This window comes from Macrobrachium nipponense, chromosome 11 (assembly GCF_015104395.2).
Source record: "Macrobrachium nipponense isolate FS-2020 chromosome 11, ASM1510439v2, whole genome shotgun sequence".
In the NCBI taxonomy this organism is placed as follows: Eukaryota; Metazoa; Arthropoda; class Malacostraca; order Decapoda; family Palaemonidae; genus Macrobrachium; species Macrobrachium nipponense.
The window spans coordinates 1,198,331-1,214,003 of NC_061087.1; the positions used below are offsets into that span (position 1 = coordinate 1,198,331).

General features: G+C 35.9%; 1 protein-coding gene across 7 annotated transcripts in view; it reads left to right on the forward strand.

Moving 5' to 3' along the window:
- The window catches only part of LOC135215322 (alpha-2-macroglobulin-like), a 494,644-nt gene that overhangs the window by 367,670 nt on the left and 111,301 nt on the right, over positions 1 to 15,673 (forward strand). For all 7 annotated transcript variants that reach the window (XM_064250089.1, XM_064250270.1, XM_064249915.1 and 4 more), the window contains exon 17: positions 9,777 to 10,000. In XM_064250089.1, the coding sequence (XP_064106159.1) occupies positions 9,777 to 10,000 (224 nt within the window). The remainder of the gene's footprint in view (positions 1 to 9,776; positions 10,001 to 15,673) is intronic.

The window sequence follows — 15,673 nt, forward strand, 5'->3', positions numbered from 1 at the left end:
TGCAAGATATGAGAAAAGATACCAGAATATTTTGCTCAACATGTCTATCATGGATAGACAATGCTATTAAATCAAGACTGAATGTACAAATAGTTGAGGATGAAGAAGAAGAGGAAGAAGAAGAGGAGGAAAACGGAAGAGAAGTAAACAAAACTGAAATGACAGAAAATAATAAGGAAAACAAAGAACAAGATAAAAGTATGGATGTAGAGATACTTATTAATACTACATATGAGGCAATCAAGCAGCATACGTACGAAGAAATAAATTACGACATGACAACACAAAAGAAAATCCCGAAGAGGCTTTACCTCAGATCTGCACAATGATGGGAAAGAGGAAATAATAGACAAGAAAGACAAAGTCTGCAACCTTTTGAAAAGAGGGAATTGCAGATTGGGAGAAAGATGTTACTACAAACATCCTAAGGTATGTCACAACTATGAAATATATGGTAAATGTGCATACCTAGACGGCTATGAGGATGATTGCAGAGATCTACATCCAAAAATATGCAAAAACCTAAAAGAAGGAAAAGGATGTAAGTTCGACTAAAAATGTAAATATATGCACCCTGTAGCCATGAATCAAAATCAAATAAATAATAAATCAAATAATAAAATCTAAAATAAGAAAGAAACTAATAAAGAGAGGAACAAAGAATATCAGGTGAAAAAAAAAAACAAGCCATCACCGCGATATGCAGTATCAGCAAAATATTTCCAAACATCAGCTCCAAGATACAACTCAAGAGATAAGAACTGTATTTATGATGCAAGAGGATATTGCAGATACGGAGAAAATTGCAGATTCATACACAAAATGAATAATTATGATGAAGGATGATCAAATATTATGGAAAAGTTGGATTTTTTAATGTCAGAATTTTTGGAAATGAAGAAAAAAACATCATACCAGAACAGGAAAGAGACATGGGAAAATCCTTATTATTACCCATATTAAATGAAGGAGAAAAAACGCAAACCATCATAGTGATGAATGCGCAGGGTTTAGTTGCGAGTAACTCAAAAAGAAAAAGAGATTACTTAGAAGAACTAACCCAAATTGAAAAGAAAATTGATATAATGAATATAAGTGAAACTGGTATTCCCAAGAGACTGGGAATGACGATCAAATAAGAGGGTTCCAAACTTATTGATCAGATAGAAAAAATAGGAATCAAGGGGGAACTGCAATATATGGGAAAGACAAAAAACAAGGTAAAATATATGAGAAATATAGTACGTAACTCAGAATGTGAACTAATAGCGGTAGAATTTGAATCTGAAAAATTAATGAACATAGTAATATATAGAGTTTGACATAATAATAGAAAAATTGGATGATATATGTAGAAATCACAAGGACTGAACTATTCTCCTATCTGGAGACTTTAACTTTCCTTTCGTAGACTGGAAAGAACGAATAGGAGATTGTGGTTGTATTTATACATATAAAAAAGAGAGTAATAGTAGTGCAGAAGATAAGAGGCAATTCGAAAAGCTATTAGATATGCTACTAGAATACAAAATTCAACAAATAAATCACCTGCCAACAAGAAAGGAAAATACTTTAGACCTAGTATTTGTGAACGAGATGAATTATATTAAAGAAATAATAGTTTATAATGCGAGTATTTCAGACCATAATGTCATAGAATTAGCAGTCCATTCCAAAGCAAGTGAAAACAGAGATAAGCAAGAAATGAAAAAGTGGGAAGGATATGGAAAATACAACTTCTACAGTAAAAATATAAAATGGTAAGAAATAAATGAAGAATTAAACAAAGATTGGGATAACATTTTCAAAAGTGATGACATAAGGGTAAATACGGAGATATTATATAAAATATTAGAGAAAATAGTGGATAAATATATACTGAAGAAGAAAAGTAAACATCAGTCATGCATACCAAGAGACAGAAGGATCTTGTTCCAGAAAATCAGAAAGTGGAAAAAAGGTCTTGCAAAAGAAAAAAATGCATGGAAAGTTATAGAACTAAAAGTAAGATAGAAAATGCAGAACAAAAGATTATACAATTAAAAGAAAATGAAAAACGGGACTTGAAAGAAAAAACCCTAGTAAATATCAAGCAAAACCCCAAACTATTATACTCGTAAGCGAAAAAGTTGAATAAAAGAAGAATAGAAATAGGCCCTCAAAGAATTGAAGGGAGATTAACGAATGAAAAAAAGGAAATATGCAACATATTGGCAGAACGATATAAGAGAGAATTCACCCCTAGAACTGATAATGTAGATAATGATACAGAAATAAGGGATGAAAATAGTGAATATCTAGCTGACATAGATATTAATGAAGCTGATATTGTGCAGGCTATTAATGAAATTGAAAATGGAGCTGCTGCAGGGCCTGACGGTGTCCCTGCTATTTTGTTAAAGAAAGTAGTTCATTCTATCGCAAAGCCACTTCCAATATTATTAATACAAAGTGTAGATACAGGCAAGATTTATGATGAGCACAAATTAGCATATTACCCCTACTTTCAAAAGTGGATCAAGACTGGAGGCAAGTAATTATAGGCCTGTGAGTCTAACATCACATATTATGAAACTGTATGAAAGGGTAATGAAGAAAAATATAATGAAACATTTAATAAAAAATAATTTGTTTAATATAGGACAACATGGTTTCGTACCCGGAAAAAGTACACAAACCCAACTGTTAGTTCACCGTGAGAACATATACAAAAATATTAAAAGCGGAAATGAAACAGATGTGGTTTATCTAGACTTTGCAAAAGCTTTTGACAAGGTAGACCATAACATATTAGCGAAGAAAATTAGAAAACATAATATAGTGGATAAAGTAGGAAGATGGTTAAAAGAATTTTTACACAACAGAAAACAGTTATTGCAAACGATGAGATATCGGATGAAGCTAAGGTAATATCCGGTGTGCCACAAGGTACGGTGTTAGCTGCATTACTGTTTGTTATTATGATTGCAGACATAGACAATAATATTAAGGACTCGGTAGTGAGTAGTTTCGCCGATGACACAAGAATAAGTAGAGAAATTACTTGTGATGAAGATAGGAACGCACTACAAAAAGACCTTAACAAAGTAGTATATGATTGGGCAGAGGTAAATAGGATGGTATTTAACTCTGATAAATTTGAATCAATAAGTTATGGAGACAGAGAAGGAAAGCTATATGCATATAGGGGACCTAATAATGAGACAATCACAAATAAGGAAGCAGCTAAAGACCTTGGTGTGATGATGAATAGGAACATGTTATGCAATGATCAAATAGCAATTCTATTGGCAAAATGTAAAGCAAAAATGGGAATGTTGTTACGACACTTCAAAACAAGAAAAGCTGAACACATGATTATGCTTTATAAAACATATGTTCGTAGTCCACTTGAATATTGCAATATGATATGGTACCCACACTATCAAAAGGATATTGCACAAATAGAGAGAGTGCAAAGGTCCTTTACAGCTAGAATAGAAGAAGTAAAGGACCTTGACTACTGGGAAAGACTACAATCCTTAAAATTATATAGTCTAGAAAGGAGAAGAGAACACTACATGCTAATTCAGGCATGGAAACAGATAGAAGGAATAGCAGAAAACATCATGGAGCTAAAAATATCAGAAAGAGCAAGCAGAGGTAGATTAATAGTGCCCAATACTATACCAGGAAAAATAAGGAAAGCACACAGGACATTAATCCACTATGCACCAGCATCGATAATGCAGCGTCTATTCAATGCGTTGCCAGCTCATCTGAGGAATATATCAGGAGTGAGCGTAGATGAGTTTAAGAATAAACTTGACAAATATCTAAGCTGCATCCCAGACCATCCAAGATTGGAAGATGCAAAATATACCGGATGATGTACTAGCAACTCTCTGGTAGACATTAGAGGTGCCTCACACTGGGGGACCTGGGGCAACCCAAACAAGATGTAAGGTCTGTAAGGTAAGGTCTCTCTCTCTCTCTCTCTCTCTCTCTCTCTCTCTCTCTCTCTCTCTCTCTCTCTCTCTCTCTCTCTCTCTCTCTCTCATTCCTGTTAAGATAGTGGCTTCAGTTACATTTCCCAGCATTTTTGACATTTTGCATTTCACCACTTCTCAGCCCCATTCCTATCAAGGTTGAACTTGGACTTGAAGAGCATCAGGAGTAACTATTCATTCCAGTGACCTTGAAAACTACAATTAGACTAACATCTGTAGTTCTTGGTTATTTTTTAATGTCACCACCTTTCCACCCCTCTCTTGCCCCCTTACTATTGGGGCTGAACTTGGACTTAAAGGATTTTAGTATGTTCTAGTATGAAAGCGTTTGCCTTGGTGCAATTTTTTTATTTATCCTGAATGACCAATTTGGTCCCAGTTCTGGCCTAAGGGCTAGACCTGGCATTTTATCTAATCCTTCGGGCCAGCCCTAGGAGAGCTGAAAATCAGCTCAGTGGTCTGGTAAAACTACTTTTATAATAATAATAATAATGGACTTAAAGGGCATTGAGAGTGTCACTGTTCATCTTCTTTCCCACCGTTATCCCTACATTAAAGGGTTGGTTGCCTGATGCACCTTCTCCTCCACTGCCTTCTATCAAAGGCATAATCCTCCACCAAACCTTTTCTCTCCATATCTTCCTTCACTTTATCTCACCATTTAATTCTCTGTCTCCCTCTTGATCTTCTTCCTCTAACAGGTTCCTCCCAAGTCCTCTTCACTCCCTCCTCATCATCCATCCTCAACATATGCCCATATCATCTCAATCGTGACACTCTTATCACCACTGTAATCTTTACTAAACCTGCCCTTCTTATTTCATCATTTTCCAATATCTCAAGCAGCAAAATTTCCATAATCCACCTCAGCCTTCTCATCTCTATTCTCTCAAGCTTTACTTCCTCTTTTCTTCTTAGAGCCCATGTTTCCTATCCATAGGTAACACTGGTCTTATCGCTGTGCTATATATCTTGACATTTAGCTTGGTTGGCGTTTTCTTATCACATACTACTCCAGCTACCTCTCTCCACTTCCCTCACGCAACTTTTATCCTAATGTCAACTTCAGCCTCATATCCTCCCCCATGGATTAAAGTATATCCTAAGTATTAACACTTCCGCCTGTTTTATGATCGACCATCTTCTTTCTTGTATCACTATTCTATCTCTTATCTTCCCTACTACTCACCAAAACCTCTGTTTTTATTCACATTCACTTTTAAGCCACCCCTCTCTAAAGACTCCTGCCACTCTCCAACCCCTTCTATATAGGGCTTCCTCATTTTCAGCAGTAATCACCAGATTATCGGTATACAACAACTCTCACAGCTCTTCATTCCTGGTATCTTCACTCAGCACATCCATGACCAACACAAACAAAATGGGCTTAATGCTGACCCCTGGTATAATCCAGCACTGACTTTTATGCTCGTTATGTGTTATATTCGACCAGCCTAATCAAGTTTTCTGGGACTTTAATTTTCCTCAAACACCAAAACATCACTTCTCTTGGGATTCTATCATATGCTTTCTCTAAGTCTATAATTGCACAATAGAGCTCCTGTTTCCCTCTACCTTTTTTCCTGTAGCTGTCTTACTATGAAGATGGCATCCACTGTCCCTCCTCCACTCATGAATCCATACTGCTGTTTCCCGATCTTTACAATTTCTCTTAATCTCTTATCCAGGTTCCTCTCAAACTTTCAATTCATGCTCTGTTAGTTTAATTCCCCTGTAGTTACCACAATCCATGACATCTCCCTTCTGCTTGTATATATAGTATACCATTAAACTCTCCTCCCAGTCCCTAGGCATTTGTTCCTCTTCTCTTATAGCTTTTAATAAATCCAGCATCCATTTTTCCCACTCATTACCTAGTAATTTGATCGTTTCAATTTGGAACTCAGATGGACCTGGTGCTTTACCATTCTTCATTATTACTAAATGCTTTCTTCACTTCTGTATCCTGTATCTTCATCACTGGTCCCTCCACCCTCTGTGCTTCCCCTATCTCCTCTCTTTTCATTTTGATTATTTAAAAGTTGTTCCAAATACTCTCTCCATCTCTTCTTAATGTCTTAATCCCTATACAATATATTTCCATCTTTATCTTTGATGGCACCCAATTTACCCGAATCCTGTCTATGCCTTTTCCTCAAGTTTTAAATCTTATAGATATCCTTTTCTCCTTCTCTTGTTCCTAGTGTTTCATTCAACTGCTCTGCTGCCCTTCCAATAGCCATACCTACTGTCCTTATCATATCTCTTTCCCCTTCTCTGTACTTTTGATTTTCTTTTAATCGATTCATGCAACTCTCCAGTCCACCACCACTTTTCTCCTCTTGACATCCATATCCGCTGGTTCTTCCCAATAGTTTCTCTACTTCCCTGACACATATTTCTCCTTAGTCTGCCCAGATAATTTTCCACTCTGTTACCCTGTCCAAATTCTACGTTCCCCCTTTCCAAATTCTACGTTCCCCCTTTTTAGCTGTCTCTCTCTCACAGTCCTCCTAAATTGCTCCCACTTTTCTCCTTTAATGTCCCAAAAATTCTAACACTCTTCTTTCTCTGTTTGGGTTTCCTACCTCTCATTTTCACATCCATCACCACCAACCTGTTGTTTAACACACACTTCTCCAAGATCATTTTGCAGTTCATCACATTGCTTTTGTCGGCTCCTCTAACCAGGATGTAATCTATTTAATTTTGCTTGCCTCCACTTTCATAAGTTATCAAGTACTTATCCAACTTCTGAAACCATGTGTTCATACATGCCAATTCAAAAATTAGCCATCTCCAATATATAATCCCCATCTTCATTTCTAATTCCAAACCCATGGCCTCTGTGTACCTCCTCATACCCATCACTTCTCTTTCCTACCCAGTCATTCATATCAGCTCCTATTAATAGTTTCTCCTCCTCTTTCACCGTTCTAATAGCAACCTCAAACTCTTGTCTAAATAATTCTTTCTCATGCTCTTGGTACCCTATCAGAGGAACTTTGCTAATATTATATTTACTACTTTGTCCCTTATTATTATTGGAATTTTTAAAAGCCTATCATTTACTTTCTTAGTATACCCATTTCCTATCTCTCTAGTTCCACTCCCTTTCCACCTAGTCTCCTGCACGCACAAGAGATCTATCCTCCTCTTCTCCATCAAATCTACTATCTCCCTCAGTCTTCCTGTTAAAGTACCAACGTTCCGTGTACCTGCTCTTATCTTCTACTCTTTCACTAACTTCTTTGGCTCCAATCGTGCATCCTGCTGTACCCTTCGCCCATTTATCATGCCAATAGGGGGATTCTAATGCTCATCGCTTACAGGGGCCTCCCTAGTCACATTCATATTCCTTACATCAGGCATGGTTTATTGTTTGGCAAAGGTGTTTTAACGACTGCATGCCCTTACTTTCATCAACCACAATTATTGGGCTTCACCTTTGACTTAAAAAAAAAAGGTAATCTCAAAACCTACGGATTAGACACTAATATCTGTATTTTTTTGGTGATTTTACATGTCACCACCTTTTCACCCCTTTTGACCCACCCTACGTATTAGGGCTGAACTTGGACTTGAAGGGCTTCAGGATTGTCATTATTCATCTTAGCAACCTCATAAACTATGACTTAATACACGCATATCTGTTGTTTTCGGTTATTTTTACATATCACCCTCCTTCCCAACCCTTTCTCACCCTGCTTCTATCAGGCTGAACTTGACTCAAATCACTATTCTTTTCAGTGATCTCAAAAACTATGGATTATAATTTAATATATGTCATTTTCAGTTATTTTTACATGATGCCCCCTTCCCTGCTGGGGCTGAACTGGGACTTTAAGGGCATTGGGACGGTCATTATTCTTCTCAGTGACCTTGAAAACTATGGATTAAACACTAATATCTGTCATTTTCGGTGATTTTTACGTCGCCCCCTTCCCACCCCCCTCCCATCAAGGCTGAACTTGGACTTGAAGGGCATTGAGAGCGTCACTATTCATTTCAGCAACCTCAAAAACTGTGGATTAGACACTAATATCTGTCGTTATATGTAAGTTTTGCGTCACCCCTTCTCTCTTTCTCTCTCTCTCTCCTTTGGGGCAGAACTTGGACTGAAAGGGCATCGGGAGTGTCACTATTCATCTCAGCAACCTTGAAAACTGTGAATTATTTGTTGTTTTCAATAATTTTGACATCAAACCCCCTTCCCACACTCTCCCTTACCCAACCAATCATTCAGTTTTAATTTGTTTTCACCATGACCTTTCCTGGTTTGATAGTTACTTATATTTAAAATCTCATCAAAGTCGTTCAAGAAATGTGCATTTGTGTAAAGCATTCATACAAACAAACAAACAAATATACATTTTCTCATATATATATATATATATTATATATATATATATATATATATATATATATATATATATATATATATAATATATATATATCACACACATTTATATATATCATATATATATTGATATATCTTATATATATATATATATATTTATATATTATATATATGATATATATATATATATATATATATATATATATATATATATATATAAGATATATATATATATCTAGATATATAGATATATCTATATATATATATTATATATTATATATAGATATTTAGTATATATATATATAAATATTATAGATATATATAAGATTATATTATATATATATATATATATATATATTATTAATATATATATATATATATATAATATATATATTATATATATCTATGTTATATATATAAGACTATATAGATATTATATATATAGATCCTTATATATATATAGATATATATATATATATATATAATATGATATATATATAGTATATATATATTAGAATTATTATCTATAGATCATATCTATATATATACCTATATATATATACACCTATATATATCTATATATATCTATATATATAATGGCAGTCGCTCTAAGTTACAGCCATAAACCGGGGACTCATGTGTGTATGTCTGTGTGTGTGTGTTTGTGGTTAGTGTAATATAAAAGAAATTAATAAAATAATATTAATGTATATCAGGAAACATACGCTATAAAATATGAAAACAAGGATATATGTAAAGACATCAGAATAGGAGAACTAGTCACTTTATTGTGTTAAGGACATCAAAAATAAGTGGATAAGAAGTGCAATATATATATTAAGAAGCTATGAATTAGGGAAAGTTGCAAGAGGTAAGGTAACTCAAAGTAATTGATTTGAATTAAGTAAACTAAGACTATATTAACAAAGTAACAAAAATGCATAAAACACACATGCATAATTTATGTATGTTGACTTCTCCTTTGCATTAGGAGTAGTTTAAAGTTAACTTTAGAGTAAGAAAGAAGGATTAAGGAAGTTTGTTGAGGTAAGTGTTATTTATAATTTGTCAAAAAGTAGTTTATCTTATTACTTTGTCAAAAAATACCTCATCTTATTACTTATCTTATTGATGTAAATTTCCTGTAGCACCATATGTGCAACTTCAATACATTTATCCAGTTGGTGCATGAAACTTAGCCTGTGAAATAGCATTTGTATTAGGTCAGCAGTTTTGTGACCTTGTCACTGTTAGTAATTTTCTAGTACTGCACAAGCACTAGGGGCTTAATCATATTGGATAATTTGTCAATAGATAGGTGCTTTGCCAAGATAATCATTTGGCATTCTTATAGTTAATCACTTCATTCTATGGGTTTAATCAGTCACTTCATTCTGTGGGTTTAGACTAATATGTTATTTTTGCAGGTAAAAATTATCCTACAAGAAAGCAGTGAGTATGAAATTTTGGAAGACCCTGAAAATGAACTCCCTGCAGGTCATCAAAGTACTTGCATACCCCAACAAGACAAGAAAGTTCACACAGTGAAGATTCGTCCTCTTGTTATTGGAGATGTGAATATCACTGTTGGTGCCTTTGTTGATGAGGAGTATCCTGAGGCATGTGGGCCAGAATACGTCATTAGTAAGAGGTAAGGATTATCACTGTATATGTTACCGAGGTTCCAACCTCGGTACAGATTCTCAAAAGAAAAGAAAATATAAAAATATATGTTGGTAGCAAATGACCTAATAGCAGCAAGGCACTGAGATAACATTTTCTCTCTCTCCCTCTATCAACCAATCTCACACAATTACCTAAGGTAACTAAATCAGACTCGTGAACTACAAAAATACATTCATTTAAGAAGAAAAGGATTAACTATATAAATCAGGTTCTTAACAAAGGTTTAATGAAAGTCAAAACTCAAATTCCAAATAACTCAAATAACCCAGGGGATCGAACTAAACCTGTTCACCCCTTTTTCTACAATAGCTAACATTAGTTTAGTCATAAAACAGGTAACTAGAAAAGTCAGTGTCCCCACACCATAACCATGGAACTATCAGTTAAGTTCCCACCACCAAAAACTGTATGGGGAGAGACAGAGAAAAAGAAATCCCACATAAATCAATTTGCAAATCAAAATGATATAAATCAAAATGTCATATGGAAAAGGACATCTCTGAAATAAAGGTTTCAAAATACAAAAAGACAAGCCACACTTGGGCTTAAAAGTAAGTACTTAACACTTACCCATTCAACCAAATGCACATCCACTAATTAATATTCAACTTAAAGATGGCCATCTCAGCGCTTCACCAAGGTCGTATAGTTCTCCATCTTAGTTATCTTACTCTCCCATTATGCAGGGGAACAGCTTGTACTTACACAAGCACGAATTCACTCACAGGACACTCCCAAATATGGGGTCATACATTCGCCACTAAGTTCATTACACTGGAATAGAACGTGACATCATAACAGCCCCTTATCATGCCCATAAAATCTACTGAAAACCAGATTAAAAAAGCATATCTACTTCCGCTCGTGCACAGACATAGGACGTGGTCTGTTCTGCTTAGGCAGTGACTTCCACCTGGTCCCATATTCAAGTAATGTCATCATACTTATAAATAAATAAAAAATACCATCTCAGCTGGTTACAGTAAAAAAACAAAAAAGCCTAGGCAAGCTTGCACTAGTCATATGCCTTGTAATTTGTAATTTTACTCTGCTATAAAATACTTTCAATCTAAAAAAAAACTAAAAAATATTAATTTCTAATTGAAACTTTTATAGAATCCTATCACAGTAATGTTCCCATGCCTAAAATAAAAATGATATGCCTAGGCTGGCTTTTTGTGTTTTATGTTTGTTTGCAATGTGCTAAGCATGATGTAAGATATATGCAAATAATCGAACAGTTTGGGAAGTATGAGATGTCAAATGTTTGGCCTCAAAATTGCCTCTTTAGATCAGATTGCCTTTGGAGTGGAAAGTGACACCACCTTGAGACTTTCTGGTGTATTAGACACACTTCTAATTTGACCAGGAATGTTTTAAAATCATAAAGATTACATTAACTAACTTATTCATAGCCCCATTGCCTCAAATGGGTATCAGTTCATTATATCTTTCCTTCTTTATATACGTAAAGAAAATATGGAAAAAAATAAAAAGTGGCATATTTAAAAACATCGACTACTGGAGGATGGAGGTACAGGTTAGTTATTACAGTTCTTGGTTATACAGTGGACCCCCCGTATTCTCGTTCTCCGGATTCGCGGACTCACACATTCGCGGATTTCTCTCAGGAACATTTCCCTGCATTATTCGCGGAAAATTCGCGCATTCGCTGTATTTTTCTATGAGAAATATCCTCAAATTCCTGGGTTTTTTTATCAATTTCATCATAGAATGCACTTTTTGTGATAAAACTATTAAAAAACCAAGTATGAAAATTTTTAGTGGTTTTTCTTAAGTTTTAACTAACAAAATAGGCTGTTTTTAGCGTTTTTATAGGGGTTCCAAACATTCACGGATTCTAACTATTCGGGGGGGGGGGGGGGGGGGGTCTGGTACGCATCCCCCGCGAATACGGGGGACCACTGTAATACAGTACTAGTACCAGAAAAGGGTAAGCGGGTTTATTGATTTATGGTTACTATAATTTGCATCACAACATCTCGGTTATTGATGCCTTTGGGTATACTAGCATATTATAGCAGGAATATATATACTAACCCTCAAATTAATTTGTTGTTCCCAAAATAAATACTATTCATAGTAACTATAGCTAGATGACCAATTAAATTAGATAAGTCTAAATATACAAGTAAATCCATAAAAATCAGTATGTACGCAGATATTTTATACTGTATAAAAATATATATATTAGCAGTACTTGCATTTTGTGGTGTAAAATGTCATGTAATTTTACTATGCCTTAGGAATTCAAATCTTGATGGATATTTGATTGTTTAGCACTAGGTACAAGAGTTTTTCAGAACACCAGAAGGCATGAATAAACTAAACACAGTGGCCTGGGTCACCCTTTAGGTGTTCTTATCACTGCCCAGCAGTGCAGAGGAGCTAGACAGCTCATACATCATCAAGTTACTCCTTGGAAAAATGGTGTGAAGAGAAAATGAAATATGTTTATGTACCAAACCCTAGGAGATCACGGGGAATGACAAGGAAAAACATTGCAGAAGGTAATCATGTGTAGGGAGAATTTCAGAACTTGTCCTTCCTCATGAGTGGAAAAGGCTGCCACTCAGTGTAGCTACCTAGAATTTTACTGCCTTTATGGGCAAAGTTTCTGATGAGACAGCCACTAATGAAGTCCTTGCAAGGCTCTACCTTCCTTCTATCCTAACCTCATCCATTATTCAGGAAGTGATGATGAGGGAACTTCCAGAGTCCTGAAGGACTGCTTTGGCTGTGGTTGCAAAGACTTTTATGCAGACCCTATGAGTATGCTTTACAATTTCATGGAGTATTGCATCAGGCCCGAATGGAAGCATTGGCCAGCTCCAGAACATGTTGCTTTGCAGTGTCCCCCAGCTGTTTCATTCTTCCCCTTCCTTCCATAATCCTGCTGAGGTCTCTGTTGTAACATTTCTCATTGGACAAGCCCATCAACAGAATTGTGGAGCACCTACTTTTCTGGAGAAGGTGGAAACTGGAAGCACATTCTTATGAGTTGTGCCTCCCATTCCACCTCAAACCTGTACAACCTGGAGCCATATAAACCCACAATCAGAAGAGTGAGCAACAATGACAATATCCCTTTCAAGGAAGACACAGATGTGCCTATTGAGGGAGAGGAAAAGCACCCATGGACTGCCCACAAACTGCAGAGGAATAGGTGGAGTACAACAAGACTTGCTAGGTTGGGGTTTGCCTTCCATAGAACCACATGTAGTGGAAGTGCTCACTTTGGGAACACAGGACCATTTCCAATAGGGCGTAACACACTTCTCCCTAAATAAGTAAGTAAAGAAGGCTCTCCTAAAGGATGCCATTGAGGAAGATATGTTAATCCATCATCTAGCAAGTCCTTTCAGTGTCCCCAAAAAAAGAATGCTTCCATTTGGAGAATGATCCTTGACCTGTCAAAGCTGAAGAGGAAGTTTAGTAGGCGGCCTACTTAAGGAACTACCCATGAGGAGTGCTTGTAAAACCTGTGACTTTGTAAGCAATAGTCTCTAGTCAAAAGGGTTTCTTATTCACTGGGATGAGTCCCACCTCACACCCAACTCAAATTGTAATAGGCCCAGGATAAGTTCCTGGAACTTATCCTGGGCCTGTTACAATTTGAGTAGGCACTACCGACATAGTGGCCTCAAATTTGCCTAACAGTCACTGGTTTGTTCTGCTAAAACAGTTGGGAAGGACACTGATATTATTTAATTGCCACCAATTGTTCTATCCCACATGTAAGAAAAAATTTTTCTATGCATCTCTCTTACTGAGCCACGAGCTTTGTGTGGACTTTCTAAATCTAATCTATACTCTGAAAATTATGCAGCTTACATTGCTAGGTACATAGTGCAGAAACTATGGACTTAATTATCAGGCAGTTTCAGTCCATATGGCAACTTAATTATCAGGCAGTTCCAGTCCATATGGCAAGTGATTCAAACTGTTTTAACATTTTTTGTGATCCACCTGTTTGAGGAAAAGCACCTTGCCACTGCTGCGGTCATAATGTATTGCTGAAGGTTGTACAGTCAAGAGCTCTTGCTCTGTGAGTGTATATAGTAGACTTCAGTACTAAAGTCTTTAGCTCTACCCTCTGATTCTTTACTTTGCAAAGACCTACTCCAGTAAATGCTCCTATTCCCTTGTCCTTAGATAAGGTTCTTTGGCTCCTGTTTTGTCCTCAATTCAGTGTTCCTAGTATGACCACAACCCTTATGATCCATGGGTCTCAGGAGCCAGGATCAGTGAACTTAGCTTCCTTAGGCAGGCAGGAACTGTTTCATCACCCACACCATTAGCCATCTTTTGCTGTTGTCCTGAGCCCATTATTTCTGGCCAAGAATGAGGATCCATTGAAAAGGAAATCTGTTCTTCTGCAGGAACTCAAAATTATCGATAAAACATTATGCCTGATCAGGTCACTTCAAATACCTAGATGTCTTGGTTACCAACCCAGATAGTCCTTTTTTGCATCTACTGTCAATTGCCAGGGCAGTTTGGTTATCCTGCATCCCACCTCAACATATTGGAGCCAAATAAGTAACCCATACAGTGGACCCCATATTTGTGGGATGCGTACCAGACCCCCGCGAATAGTTAAAATCCGCAAATACATAGAACCCCCTCTAAAAACTCTTTAACTGCCTATTTTGAAAGTTCAAATACCAAATGTATACCTTAAATAACATCCTACATCAAATTTATTGTAAATTATTATCATATTACTGTATTAAAGTTTGAAATTATGCTACTTTAGTATTAATATTATTTCAGTCATCTTAAATATTAGAACCCTTAAAGATATATACATACTACTTTTGTCTTACCCTTCCAGCTAAAATAGAGAGAGAGAGACATTTATTTATTCCTTTAATCTCTCAGGAATGTTAAATCCATTTCTCTTTGCGAGCAACCAACTGACTATATATATATATATATATATATATATATATATAGATATATTATATATATATTAATATATACAGGCAGTCCCCGGGTTTACGACGGGGGTTCCGTTCTTAAGACGCGTCGTAACCCGAAAATCGTCGTAAGCCGGAACGACGGAAAAATGTCTTAAACTAATAAAAAGTTATAAAAACCTTACTTGTAAAACTTTGGTTACACTACATGTTGTTTCCTGTAGTTTTATGTACAACCTGGAGTTATTTTCATAAAAAAATGCTGGTTCTTGAAGGTAAAAACTATTGTAATCCTCTGGTGACACTACATTCTTGAAGTTTTATGTACAACCTGGAGTGATTTTGCCAAATCTTGAGGGCTACAAGAACAGTTGATTACTATTTACGTATCATATAGACTAATTAAAGTAAACGTATCTTAAATAGGCTAATATATTAGTATCAACAAACATTTACTGGCATGAGTCAGAGGCCGTTTAATGAAACGAACACTTCTCTGTCCTATCTGTTCAGAAAATAAACGTTACGTCAATCCCCAAGACCATTGTTGCCAAGACGCCTCTCTCTCTCTCTCTCTCTCTCTCTCTCTCTCTCTCTCTCTCTCTCTCTCTCTCTCTCTCTCTCTCTGATCAAATTACTGGATAATGTCTCTCTTTGGATACTTCGATTTTGCCAAATCTTAAGGGCTACAAGAA